The sequence below is a fragment of the Dicentrarchus labrax genome, unplaced genomic scaffold, assembly GCF_905237075.1.
Source record: "Dicentrarchus labrax unplaced genomic scaffold, dlabrax2021, whole genome shotgun sequence".
In the NCBI taxonomy this organism is placed as follows: Eukaryota; Metazoa; Chordata; class Actinopteri; family Moronidae; genus Dicentrarchus; species Dicentrarchus labrax.
Window position 1 is genome coordinate 26,882,491 of NW_026136702.1, and position 15,358 is coordinate 26,897,848.

The window sequence follows — 15,358 nt, forward strand, 5'->3', positions numbered from 1 at the left end:
CAAAAATGCAATCGCTAGGCCACAATGATGTATCCTTCATTTGGCGTAAAAAAGGAGAAGCCTTCAACCCTAAGAACATCATCCCCACTGTCAAACATGGTGGTGGGAACCTAATGCTTTGGGGGTGTTTTTCAGCCAATGGACCAGGGAACCTAATCACAGTAAACGGCACCATGAAAAAAGAGCAATACATCAAGATTCTCAACAACATCATCTGGCAGTCTGCAGAGAAACTTGGGCAATAGTGGACATTTCAGCACGACAACGACCCAAAACACACAGCAAAAGTGGTGAAGAAATGGTTAGCGGACAAAAACATTAACGTTTTGCAGTGGCCCAGCCAGAGTCCTGACTTGAATCCAATTGAGAATCTATGGAGGGAGCTAAAGATCAGGGTGATTGCAAGGAGACCCTCCAACCTGGAAGAGTTGGAGCTCATCACTAAAGATAAACATACCAGTGGAGACATGCAAAAAGCTGGTCAGCAATTATAGGAAGCGTTTGATTGCTGTAATTGATTATTGAGAAGGGTATGAATAACTTTGGACATGCCACTTCTTGTTCAAATGTAAATAAAAGCCTGAGAAATATTTTTTTCCACAATGATGCCTTTTGTACATGGTCTTATTATCTTCTGGGAGACGTACGCCTGTGTCATTTCCAATCAAGAAAAAACTTGCTGGGCGAATAAAAGTAACTTTAATTCAAAATTTGCCAGGGGTATGAATAATTTGGGGCTTGACTGTACATTAGGAGCTAGGAGGGGTTAGGTGCCTTGCTCAAGGGCATCTCAGCAGTGCACAGGAGGTGAAACTGGCACCTTTCCAGCTACCAGTCCAGTTCCCAAGCCAAGTCCCTACACACTGAGCTACTGTCACCATTTCTCCAATCATCACAAAACTCTAGATAGATTACATTGTGATTGGGAAGAGGGCTACTAAAGTAGTTTGGGTTCGACCAATAGGGACGCCACAAATACCATAAACGCATACCAGAAAAACTGGTCAAACAGAACTTCACAAATTTCAGTGTGTGTGTGTGTGTGTGTGTGTGTGTGGTCTGGGACCAAGTATTAACCAAAATCTGGGCCACTTTCATATGTGGTGCTAAGGCTTGCAGTGTGAACATAGCCTATGAGCAATCCTGATTAAACTCACGTGAGACATCCCAGGCGACCTCCTGGACGTACCCACAGAATACCGTTCAAATCGAATAAAGGGTGGCTCAACAGTGCCCCCTAAACTGCAGCCCCTGCAGCACATTTCACTGATATGCAGGAAAATGGGTACAATCATATATCATGTCCACACGTACAAAAAAGCCTAATACCCCAAACCCCAAAAAGTCATCAAAATCTTGAGTTATCATCGGAGGGCGTGTCCGTGGTGCCAAATTTTGATGTTTTGCCATGAAACAGGAAGTTGTTGTAACTTCAGTGTACATTGTCCAATTTGCACTACATCTACAAGCTAATAGTCGGTCATAATCATAGTACCACCTGCTGGCAACAGGAATAAGGGTTAGGGTTGCCTTGTTTGACAGTCATCATCTGATTTATGTGCAATTTCTATGGTGTGGTCTACACATGATGTGCTGGCATGTAATGCAATCACCGCACGACACACACGGACTGGCTTCTTTTGTTACTTCATTTGCCAGCGACAAAGGTTGCTGCTTGAGTTTAACACATTAAAAAGTACCCTGGGATTATGATTATTTTTGTCAATAAGATAAGAAAAGTGTTGACTAGCTTTTTTGAGAGCGATTTGGTACATTTATCTAAGAGACCCTTCAGAATTTGAAATGAAATCTGCAATTTATCCCACTTCCACTACCGTGCTGCCCTTCTGCCCTAAAGGGGAAATGGGAAATAAATTGGTTTGGTTTGCAGTTTATCATATGGATTATTCGTCTGCAGTAATGGCAGTGTTGACCCAGGGTCAGGAGGGTATGGCAAGGGATACTCAGTAAACTTAGAACAACATGTGGTTTTACCACACTCACCAAACACACACATATATTTACACACTTTCAGAGAGAATGAACCAGGTGGTAATCTTACTCCATTCTACAGCTGCACCTGTAGGCCCCTTTGGTCTTCTGTCCACTTTCGGGCTATTTCCTATGCTAATATAATAACTAGTAAGTACTGCCTGGAGGATTGAGTGAAAAGGGGTGAATAATGTGTTAAGACTAAGACTTCTTGTATTATATCAACCTGGCGGTGTATTTTCCGCCAGTTATTAATTCAATTCAATTCAATTTTATTTGTATAGCACCAATTCATAACAGAAGTTATCTCAGGACACTTTTCAAATAGAGCAGGTCGAGACCGAACTCTTTATAACATAATTATTGTAATTATTATAAGTAATTATTGCAGCTAATCTCGATGAAATCCAAATCCTTTAGTCTGAAAATAAGTCAGCACCTGCTGACATCACAGGATACTTTAACAGTTATCCCACCAAAGTTTATTGTATTTAAGCTTGATGCACTTTCTGAAAAATGGTCAGTCAGTCATTTGGATAACAAATTAAAAAAAAAATTCTAAGAATAATAAGTAAACACTGTGAAGTACTGTCGGTATTCAGCTGGCAGACTTCAGACTCAAAAGAGATAAGCCATCCCCTTTTTGCAGGTGTAATTTTTATTTGAAGTTGCATGGCCCTAGGAATGGCAATATTAGTCTGTCAGTCAGTCCAACACTTTGATCCAGACTGAAATATTCCAACAGCTATACACAGTGCCCCAATGAAGAATCCCACTTTGGTGGTCCCCTAACTTTTCCTCTAGCATCATCATGAGTTTGAGTTTCAGAGTGAAAATAAACATTGATCACAAAAAACCACAATATTTCAGAGTGAAATATCTTGACAACTGTTGAATGGGGGCCATGAAATGCGACACACATTCAAGGCCCATAGAGGATAAATTCTAGTGGTTGACCGATATGGGTTTTTCAATGGTCAGTGCCATTATTTAGAGAGCAGAGCTGGTGATGTCTGATATATAATGCTGATATCAAAACAAAGAGAAATCATGTATAATTTTATTCTATTTTATACATTTTATTTTATATAAATTCCAGCATATATTTACAGCAGGATGTATGAACGTTATTGTTACAGGGCTTATTCACAACCTTCTCAAAACTCACACGAGAGAGTGCTAACATCGTTCCACAGCAGCCACACTGACAAGCTTTTTTTTTATCTCCTTGTGAGCACAGACATTGGCTGATGCTTAAAATGCTAGATAATAGGGCTGATGAATCGCATGCTGGTTATTCTTTATTTGGTGTTTTGTTATTTATTAAAATAACACAAGAAGTATAAGATGGATTGTGATGAAATGAATCTGGTATAGACATTCATGCAGGCCCCCCCTCTCCAGCATCCCTCAGCTTCACAGAACCTGTAGCATGGTTGGAGACTCTTTCATAATGTATACACTGTTGACCAAGAGTGTTGTCTTGCAGCACTGACTTCCAGAAGAATAACCCTGTCCACAAACTGACTGAAGAGGAACTCCTGGCCTTCACATCTGTAAGTCATTGTTTATTGTTGTTATTTATTGATTTATAACTTAATGTTGTAGTTACAAATACTTGTTGTTTGGTTGTTCTGTATATTTAACCCAGCATTCATACGTTCACATTGCAATAATGTTAATAGTGTCTATTGGTGACCTGTGTTTCTTTGAACAGGACACAATGTTATTAAAAATCCTGAAACCCATAGACTTTGAGCACTATATAAATCTAAACTGTCAGCATATTACGTATCATCAACACTTTTGCTTCCCCTGCAATTATTAGTCAACAACAGCAATACTAAGCTGAAGGCTACCTTTTATAGTGTTTCAGCATCACACCCAAACACAAACCACTGTTCTGAACTGATAAAATGACTCACCTAAAGGAGAACTGCAAGAAACCTGTGCACAAGTGGTAAAAAACGGAACTATAAATCTATGTTGGCAACCCAAATCCCACGTTACATACCAACTCACTGTTTTATGAAAGCAGCTAGAGCTTCCTGACAAACCTAAAGCAACATTAAAGCAACTATTTTACCTTTAAAATAATGAAGAATGATTTCTCCTCTCGCCTTTTTCATTTCTTCTATGCACCTTGTACACCTGTTCTCACACTGTGTGACTTGGTATTTGGTGTTTGCACGGAGAGTTTGTGCTCCATTGAATATTTCTTAAGCAAAAGACCAGGCAACTACAGGGTACCTGAATAAAGTATGGAAGCCCTCTGAGGCAATCTCTACTATCACCCGCTTACTTCATCGGCCCATTGACAAACATAAAGATGGACGTGACAGTTCTGCAGAAGTGAAGCCAAAACGTTTGGCCCCTGGTGTCTGCAGTATAGGTCATAAAGCCTGCTGCCATGTAAAAAGATGGGACATTGGCCAAAAAAAAAAAAATTAAACAAAGTACACGTGAAATAAAGTTTTCCCAAAATAGTTTAATAGCATTTAGGTAGTTCTTATCACACGTATGTTCATTCAGTTTTCATTTGTCAGTCAGTCGGTCCAAATCAGTTTGGTTTTAATTCACTATTTGTATCACTACTACATTTCTGAATGCTGAAAGATGGCAGTGGCCATATCCAGGATATTTTGGTTCATTTTTGTACAGTGGGAGGAAGTGAATATGCAATGTCCATCTTTTATATGTCGATGCCTGGGTTCCACTTCAGTCTTGCGTTGTGTATAAGTTGAGACGAGACTACTTCAGCTAGTTAAAGGAACCAGTGGGGCCCACAGTTTAGAGAGCTGTGGCTCTACTGTAGAATCTGTAGTTAAGGTACGTAACTATTGTGTTATTTAGTTAAAACTTTACCCTCTAAGGCTGTTGCTTGTGGGGCTAGGGCCAGCAGGATATGGTCCAAGCCCCCTCTATGCATTGAAAGGCATGGGCACATTTAAAGCACTCAAATTATAATCACTCTGACAAAACACTCAATACAAATACAATAACGATACAATAGAAACGAATAAAAGAGCAGTGAATAGATGATTAAAATAAGTTCTCTTTAAAATCAAACACCTTACATACAAGTGGAAAGTATTGTTTCTGTAACTGCATTTATAGCATTTCTTTACTCTAATGTAAACTATCCATGTCATGTGTTATGCTACTGAAGTACAAACAAATATTATTGGGACCACTACACAAAATTTCTGATTTACATTTAATATTTACATTAGAGACACTGGCATTGACTATCTGTGTAATAATTTGGGCACAATATAGCACATTGACCACACGCTGTCATATACTAGGTTTCGACCTAGTGTTGTTGGGTATTTGTAGAAATGGCATCTAAGCTGTGTAGTTTTATAAGTAATCAGCTAAATGCATCCTGCAACTTACTATTTTAGGGATAATAATGCCTAAATTGCTTATACTTTACTTAATACTGACACATCCTATTAGCATTCCCTCACAAGTAGTTGTACAGCAGATGAAAATATTAACAGTGAAAATGTTTGGTCGGAAATAAGTCTGTGTATACTATGGAGTCATCAATAGCCTGTTGTGGAAATTTCTCTGCTGCTGGTGAAGAATGAAATAGAGAACTTCTGTCGGCTGACAGTTTTATTTTCTTTGCAAAGAAAAGGTCAATCAACACACGAGCGGTCAAAGATGAAGAAAGACCCCGAACACGGGGAGATCTAAACATTTATACCTGAGGACCACCTCTTTCACACCCCTTTGTCTGCTGTAGGGGTCTGGCCCTCTAGGAAGTGCCTTCCCACCCCTCTGCCCACTGCAGGCATCGGGGCCGACCCCCTGCTGGTGTGTTTTACATATGAGGTGTCCTGCAGGATCTTGCATTCAGGTGCAAAGCCAAGTCCAGACATCACAATCTACAAAACACAAAAGGACCTGGCATCTTGTGTTAGGAAGGGGGAGGTTGGGCATCTGCAGTGGCTGAAACAAAGAAACTGAATCTACCATTACAAGCCAATGCACACTCAGTGTCCATCCTGCATTACAGAAAGGAAGCGTTGAGTAAGTATTAGCCGTCTTTGTTTCATGGGTCTAGATGTGGTGATGGTTCATGTCAAGACTGTCAAAACTCACAGCAGCGGTTGTTGTGTAGTAGTTTTGCCAACCAGTAACAATGGGGTCCAGCTCCCCCAGCTATTATTATATCTTATATTATATCTAACCATAAGTGGACTGCCTGTTCGAACATACATAACATCAATTTATATGAAAAATTTCACGCCCTCTTGAGAACACTAATATGAGGGCAGTGACAATTTGACGGTCATCTTTTGCATTTTTTATTAAATACAAAAGTTTAAACAAACACCAAAGTTTCACAGAATATATTAAATTCATTTTAATTTCAGTTGGATTTCATTTAGGGTAGAATGTCTGAAGATGTGCTGTAACAAACTCTAAGGCAAGCAGTGTTATTGTAGCTATTGGATATCTAAAGAAGATGCAGCATCCAGTGTTAACCCGTTCCCCTCAAGCTCAGGTGAAAGTGAGGTTACCGAATTGCGATGAGAGGGTTCCTGATCCACACAGTTATTATCCCACATACCACATGAGAGAGCAGGGCTGGGTACATTTAGTCACAGCTGTTCTTTCCCATCACTATAACTTTGAAACCTAAGCCAAAATTGCTAAACACCGTAAAACAAGCAAGGCTCCTTTTCTCAACAGCTTTGAGCTTGTTTGGAGACACTCCCTACTCTAGAGACGTCATAGAGCAGTAATGGGATAGCTCACTTGGCCGATCCAGTTAGTCTTCTCTGAAAGCGCTGTGACAGTTAGGTCCATTCAGGCTGATGAGAACGCTTGGCAAGAGGAATTTCACCAGACAGGAAATTAAAAGAAAAAAACAGTGATTATCTTGAGGCTTATGCAGGGGCTGGAATTGCTGTGTGCCTAAAACCTCTGTTGCTTATTGAAGAAAAAATTGTCTCTCCCTAAAAAACATCAAATGTTTGCCTCCTCGTTGCATAATGACATTTGTACAACAGAGAGGGTGAATGTTGTCTTTGCTTTCAGAACATATACACTGATCAGCCAGAACATTATGACCACCTGGAGCCATTCAAAAAAGGAAAACCACAGCACCTTTTGTAGGCAAATTTTGACATGTGGTAATCATCATCCATACAGCTGTGAGCTCACTTTGAACAATGAGCTGGCAGCATATGTGATATTGTCACTGCGTGGGATGGAAAAGGCAGGCAGCTGCTGGCTCTGTGAGCAGGCATCTTCCCAGCCTACATGTAGATCCAGGAATCTGCAGGCTGGTTAGATGGTTGTCACATGTCTGGCTGTCTTCATCAATCAGCAACTTCTGTCACCTTCCTGGAAGACCATCTGGGGGTAGTTGTCATATATCAGTTATTACTTGAGCTTTCCTTGAAGGCTTTTCACCCACATACAGCAACGTATATTTCAGTTTCAATTGTCATTGTCTATATTATCTTCAAAGATTATCTTCAAAGATAATATAGATGTGTGAAAATGAATCGTATGCGTATGCATGTATGCACTCACTCACCTAAAGACTTTCAGTTTGTAATAGGGCTTCCTTTGCTTTTAATGGATAGCACAGCTGTAAAATGAAAGGGGAGAGGGGTAATGAAACGCAACAAAGGGCCACAGGTTGGACTCAAACCCATGGCCATGGCAGCAATGCCTTGGTACATGGGGTGCTATCAGTGCGCTCCTTGTTTGGTTTTAAGAGTGTGTTACTTGCCATTTGACCCCATCTCCTGTGTAAATGAAAATGCCTTAGAAGGCTATGCAAATGTAGACAACTAACAAGTCTAAAGGTGCATACTAAAATGAATGGACTAATGGACTTCATAAGGGAACAAAATATGGACTTATGGCCTTTGGTCTTCTTTCAATGAAGAAATACTCTCCAGTTCTGATATAACTGCAGCATATACGCTAACCTCTTTAGCAGCCGCCATTATTGTCCAAAACAATGTGATTGGACACAAGTGCATTGCTCAAAGCCTGGTAAGGTGGATTCTGGTCTGATTTTGTGATCTCACAAGTCCAGCTTGAGTACTTCTGTCATCACTTGGTTTCATTCATATCCATAAAACTTATTATCGCTCTCTTCTAAATAATTTTTACAACCTTCTAGTTGTTATCTCTGCTGTTTAGAAACAGTGTTGACAATGTTCACTCCTCTGATGGACTTGCTTCCTTCTTGGACGTTCAGCCCAACAATGTCAAGAGCTTGTGGGAAATGGTCTACGTCAGTGGTTCTCAACCGGTGGGGCGCGCCCCCCCAGGGGCGCGAGTAGGCTACAGGATGGGAGGAAAAAAAAAAAACTGATGTTACTGGAGACTTTTGTGGTGTTTGGAGACTGACGTGAAAGCACGTATCACTCTGCAGTTACTGTGCTCAACGAGCAGCGGGTGCTGCCGTGAGCCCCTCCCCGGTCCAAAGCACTCACAGGCGGTCAGTCTCTGTAACCTCGCGCAGCAGCCTGCAGTCAGAGCAGAGAGGAGACACACACCACTCCGCGTCCAGGCTGCAAATGAATCGCGCATGCGCATGGCCGCCGCCGTTCCCGCCCTGGCTCACAGAGCGGGGTTTAAATGTAAATGTTTCTTCACTCACACACAAAAAATACAACACTGCGCGTAGCTCCATTCACTCTCGTCTAGTCTCTTGCCAAGTTCGCTTGTGCCAGCTCTCGCTACTCTATCTATTATCAATCTCTATCATTTTCTTATACTCCAAAACCCAACAGCCTTTTTAAAGACTAATCCCACAAACAGTCTTTTTAAAGATTATCCCCATCTCAGTTATTTTCATGTTTTTATGTTTATTTTTTAACTGCAAGGCAGTGCACTTAGCTAACCACCCCTCTGCCTTTTTCACCGTGTTGCACACACACACACACACACACACACACACACACACACACACACACACACACACTCACTCACTCACTCACTCACTCACTCACTCACTGACAAAGGACTACAATCATCAAGTCTTAAAATAAAATCTGCATTGCCTGTAAAATCGTTATTTTGTTTATTAATTTTGTTTTGTTTGTATAAAAGATCGTGCCTAAGTCCCAACTGATTAGCCCCCAATACTAGTCTCTCAACATAGTCACACACACACACACACACACACACACACATCGTTACATCATAGCCTAAACTTTATTGAAATCACAACTAATCCACATCCAAATTATTTCAAAACCAACACAAATGGAGAGATTTCTAGTGAGGACCAACAAGGCAACCGACGCACCACCAGCTGCAAAAAAGCTTCGAAGGTACGATGAAGCATACCTGCAGTTTGGGTTTACAGTCAAGGCTGATCTGAGACCTCAGTGTGTCGTGTGTGCTGAGGTGCTGGCAAACGACAGCATGAAGCCCTGTAAACTAAAAAGGCACCTCGAAACAAAGCATGCTGGCATTAAGGATAAACCGGCTGAATATTTTAAAAGAAAGCTTGATGGCCTCCAACAGCAACAGGCAACCATGTCAGCGCACAGCACTGTGTCTAAACAGTGTTTGGAGGCATCGTATGTAGTGGCCAAAAGAATAGCCAAACTGGGTAAACCGCATACAATTGCAGAGACTCTCATTTTGCCGGCTGCGCAAGACGTGCAGAATAATGATAGGAGATAGTGCAGCAGCCAAACTCGGTGCAGTACCACTGTCCAATGACACAGTCGCTAGGAGAATTTCAGACATGTCTAATGATATCAGAGAGCAACTGATTTCATTCATAAAAAAGAGTCCTTACTATGCGCTGCAGCTGGAGGAATCCACTGATATTGCTGGGCAGGCACAGCTCCTCACCTATGTCAGGTATCTGCGGGACAAGGCGATTGAGGAAGATGTCCTGTTTTGCCGGCCTCTTCAGTCGCACACTACAGGAGAAGCCATATTCAATGTCCTTGATGTTTTTATCCGTGAAAATGGTTTGGCTTGGGACCGATGCGTTGGCCTATGCACGTATGGTGCGCGGGCAATGACGGGCCGCGAGCGCGGCCTAGCTGCTCGCGTTCAGCAAGTAGCTCCACTTGTGAAATGGACACATTGCCTGGTCCATCGCGAAGCACTAGCTGCTAAAAAAATGCTGGTTCTCTTTGACTCTGTGCTGAATCAGTCCGTGAAAATGATAAATCTCATCAAATCACGGCCGCTAAACTCTCGCTTGTTTGGGGTCTTCTGCCAGGAGATGGGGTCAGGGCACGAACAGCTGCTTCTGCACACTGAAGTTCGCTGGCTCTCCAGGGGGCGGGTGTTACAGCGGTTGTATGAGCTGCGAGAGGAGGTGAAGTGGTTTTTGACAGAAATCAAATCAGATCTGGCGAAGCATCTGGATGACACTATGTGGCTTGCGTCTCTGTCCTATTTGGTCGATATATTTGACCGCTTGAATGGCCTCAACCTGTCTTTGCAAGGCCGCGAAACTCATATTTTGCTCCTTGCAGACAGAGTGGACGCCTTCACACAAAAACTTGACCTCTGGCATGGCCGCATCAGTCGAGGGAACTGCGACATGTTCCCCAGCCTTGCAGACTTTATCATGGATGCAGGCACGTCACACGATTTCTCCTCTCTATTTCAATCAGCGTCTGAGCACCTGTCAGAAATGAGAAAACAATTTGCGATGTACTTTAAGGAGGATTATCGCTCTTTTGCGTGGGTTCGAGATCCATTTGTGTGCACAGCAAACGAGCTGTCAATTGATATGCAGGAACAGCTCATTGAGCTGAAGAGTGACAGTAGGCTGAAGCAAGTCTTTACCTCCTGCCCTCTTTCGTCATTCTGGGCAGCACTGATGCAGGAATACCCTCAACTCTGTGACGTCGCCTTGAAGATTCTCCTCCCTATCGCGTCGACATATTTGTGTGAGGCAGGATTCTCAAAAATGACTGCACTCAAAACAATGTACCGCAATCGTGCACAAATCGAGGATGATTTGAGGCTATGTTTATCAGACATTGCTCCAAGAATTGAGGATCTTTGCAAGGCAAAGCAGGCTCAGGTCTCACATTAACATCACCTACCTGCAATCTTCTGTCAAAAATGCAGATGATATGCCTACTATAAGGCCTAGTAATAACACTACTAAACACACACTAATAAAGAATAAATTCATATCAGAGGTCTGGTGCCAATTCCCAATTATAGCAATAGCCTAGTAATGATAATAGGCCTACTGATGATGATAATAATAATAATAATAATAATAATAATAATAATAATAATAATAATAATAATAATAATAAAGCATGTAACCTCATATAATTATATAGCAATAGCCTAGTAATGATAATAGGCCTACTGATGATGATAATAATAATAATAATAATAATAATAATAATAATAATAATAATAACAATAAAGCATGTAACCTCATATAATTATTTCAGCAATAGCCTAGTAATGATAATAGGCCTACTTATGATAATAATACTAATAATAACAATAAAGCATGTAAATTCATATAAGTATATAGCAATAGCCTAGTCATGATAATAGGCCTACTACTACTCATAATAATAATAATAATAATAATAATAATAATAATAATAATAATAATGCCTGCAAGCTCACATTAAAAGTCTGGTGCTACTGCCAATTATAACAATAGCCTAGTAAGGATAATAGGCCTATACCTACTGCTACTGATGATAATAATAATAATGTGGCCCTAAAAATAATAGCCTAGCCTAGGGCTATCTATCCATCTATCCATCTATCCATCCATCCATCCATCCATCCATCCATCCATCCATCCATCTTGGTGTAGTGGGGGTGGCGCCGGGAAGGGGGGGGCCGGACTGCAATGAACCAGCTTTGGGGGGGCCCAGCTTGACTAAAAATATTGAATGGTTATAACATCTTTGGAGAATGTTTTGGCCTCATGTGACCAGAGCAGTTTATTTTTGTCGGGACAGTATTGACTATGCTGTGACATCACATCAACAAATCAATCTTGACTGTGAAGTCATCAGAATAGGACGTACTATAGCACCTGATTATGACTTAATGTGATCTAAAAGATTATCTTACCTCATGTCTTTCTGCAGTGTATTCTGTCTCAGCCTAAGTTCTGGGGTGTAGAAGTCACAGCTCTTTGCCTCAGGACCAAACTGGAAAAAGGGAGGTCCCGATGTGTTGAGAGAGCCATGATGCAAACCCAGGTAAGGAGATATGTTTGGGGGATTCTATTTCTATATTTATCTGTCAGTAGAGGCATCAGGAGTACTGTAAACCATTTTTACATATTGGGATCCAGAATATACCTGTTCTACTTATGACTTATGAAAAAATTCTATAAAAGACAGCAAAACACAACTACTCAGGGAAACCTAAAGGTAGACAGACTGCAGGCTGTGCACTGGCCTGCAAGGGCCTACCTTACAGAGAGGATATTTTCTAAACCGTAGCAGCTTATTGGAGAGCTATTTTTTGGGTGTTTTACATATGCCCATAAGGATAGTGTTTGAGACACAACATCTCACCCAGAAAGAGAGAGACACATGGCAAAACACAACACAAAGGTCCCATAAGTGAACCAGGAAATTGTGTTTAGACGGTATGAGTCCTAATTAACAGACACCCTCGACAGAACTTTTATTTAAAGCTATAGGATATAGTGGCATCTAGCGGTGAAGTTGCAGATTGAAAACACTTTTGAAGCATGAAGGAGAAACTATGGTGGCCACAAAACTCACCAAAAACCCTATTTAGAGCCAGTGTTTGGTTTGTCCACTCTGGGATACTGTAGAAACATTGCGGTTTAACGTGACAGGCTTTGTAGATCGATTGTAGGATCCACTCCCTCTGTAGATAAAAACAGCTCATTTTAAGGTAACAAAAACACGATTCTTGTTTTCAGGTGATTACACACTAATGAAAACATACCTATGAATATTATATTCCATTTCTGACAATAGACTTTCCTAAATGTTACCCACTGGACCTTTTAAGAGGTAATTGAGTGTCAGTGAGGAAAACATTGAACTACAGACAGATCTCCACCCACACTTGCAGATCTCGCAGATTGTTCTTGTACACATTCACAAATGTGAGTATGCACACATGAATTGAGACAATTTTGCATTATTGACCCCATAGATTTGATATCTAGTCAACAAAAATCATGTTATTATTATTACATTGGATAATATACAATTGTCCATGATGGCTTTCAGCTTCCCTTTCATCCTCTTCTCAGTCAAAGGCAGATCATAGCATATACTGTAGCAGACATTTAAAGTCAATAGAGGTGACTGGTATTGTATCTGCTGTAATCAGATCCCAGTCCGTAAAAGTGAGTCGAAGTGAGGTCACTGAATGGTAAAATACAGTATTCAACAGTGCAAAGTTAATTTTGTGGATATATCATAAATCAACATACCCAGCTGCAGAATGTAATTTCCTGTTTTACTTTTCTAGGTAATAGTAGACCACTTTGAAGACAAGAACTGTCCTGTGACTGATCGGCTCAAGGTCTTCTACTGCTGCCAAGCCCCGCCCAGATGGGCTGTCCAGGTAGCAAACATTCATGAGGACAATTACCAGCACTTCTCTGTGAATTTGAAGTAACCAGATTTGGTGGAATGTGGAAGTATAAGAGCAGGTGCTGGGCCTTCATCATATTTACAGCCCATATGCTGTACCACTATTTTCACTGTGTAAACTGCAAACAAAAGAGCACTAGTAGGTAGAAGTAGACCAGGGCTTGTTCTTTGGGAGCCTTTCAGTGCCAGTTAAAAGTGTTATGGTAATCCATCTGTGGGCTAAATAATCGACCACAAGATGGAGCTACTATTTTGTATTAATCACAGAATAAAAGTTGGGAAGAGGCTTACTTCCAGAAGACAAACATTTTCTCATTTGGAGATTTTGTTTGATATTTAGGTGCTACCCTCAGGACAAAATGAGATCCCAGATACATTTTTACACTGGTAGGACAATAGGCCATACAACATATACATTGTTAATTCTGTACACTCACTTTGGTATTGTGGGTAAAATAGCTAAAGTCACTTTTTCAGGGTTGGAGTTAGCAATTGCAATACTTCCTTTTGTATTGTTCTGTCTACGTACAGATGAGAAGAGAAGTCTGCACTGTGTAACAATGCAAACATTGGTAAAAATGCTGAAGCAGCAATGGAAATTCACCACGATAAATTGTTTATAGTGTCATCCCATCACTTTTTCAGGATCTCATGTTAATTAACGTTCAGTGTTCTTCTATACAAGGTCTTACAAACAGTCACAGTTCATACAGTTAAATTGTTTACTGTAAAACAGCCGTACTCCTGATAAATCCTCTGCTTCCTCTGTCCTGTCAAGTGTATAACTACAGTTTTTAGATTTGCTACTTAAATATTAACAATATTTGCTACAGTGACTTTACGTGCATGAACATGTTTCAAATAACTGAAAGCAAAAGCATCCTCTCTAATCATTAAAGTAAATTGTTTAAGAAACCACTCATAGATCAACACAGCACAGATAATCACCTGGAAAGCTTGTGCTGCTCGACATAATTGCCTGTTAGGCTATTTCTTGCAGATGTTAAAGTAGGATTTATAGAATAGTTATGAACCTTAATAATACAAATGAACCTAACTTGAACTCAACCTCTGTATTTGTATTAATATTGTAATTAATTTTGGAATGGAAAGAGCAATGAGTAGAAAAAGCAGTAATAGAAAGATTTAGACTTGTGCTGGAGAGAGGGAGAGATTAGAAGGGGAGGAGACATCACCCAGGCGGTATAATAACTGATAACAGCAATAAAGCTGAAATGGAGGAGTCACTATTGCCGCCTGAGGACTTTAAAGTGTGATGAGGTGGAGGATTGCAGCAGGTGCTTTTTCATTCTGGAGAACCATGGCCTGCATGTAACAAAGCACTGAAGGCCCTTTTATGACTGGGGCTGGCTTTCTGGTTATCTGTGTGTTCTTTGTTTTCATGAACTATATAATTTTTATGTCTTTGGAGTAAGGGCATTTTTGCACATTTCAGGCTTGTAACTACATGCACACACAGTATATTTTACATTACTGCTGATCGTATTCTAAAGTATGCCATACATTTTACAACTGATTCCCTACCTTCATCATTAATTTTACTGTGGTACACAAAACGTTCAAATATGGGGGACTTCCGGTCCAGAGTAGCAGCGTTCGGTGTGAGCTCCCACTTTGTCGATGCATCTCCGCGGTCTCGCTGCAGGAGCGTCTGGATGACCAGGAGGATTGTGGCAGATGTAAAAACCTCAGAATAATCGGCCTGCCAGAATCTTCAGAGGGCTCCTCTACCATACCATTCATGGAGTCGTGGCTTC

General features: G+C 40.8%; 1 protein-coding gene across 2 annotated transcripts in view; it reads left to right on the forward strand.

Annotated features, from left to right (window-relative positions):
* ttc27 (tetratricopeptide repeat domain 27) overlaps nucleotides 1–15,358 on the forward strand; it is a 106,161-nt gene that overhangs the window by 50,050 nt on the left and 40,753 nt on the right. For both annotated transcript variants that reach the window (XM_051423061.1, XM_051423051.1), the window contains exons 9-11: nucleotides 3,482–3,548; nucleotides 12,084–12,197; nucleotides 13,456–13,551. In XM_051423061.1, the coding sequence (XP_051279021.1) occupies nucleotides 3,482–3,548; nucleotides 12,084–12,197; nucleotides 13,456–13,551 (277 nt within the window). The remainder of the gene's footprint in view (nucleotides 1–3,481; nucleotides 3,549–12,083; nucleotides 12,198–13,455; nucleotides 13,552–15,358) is intronic.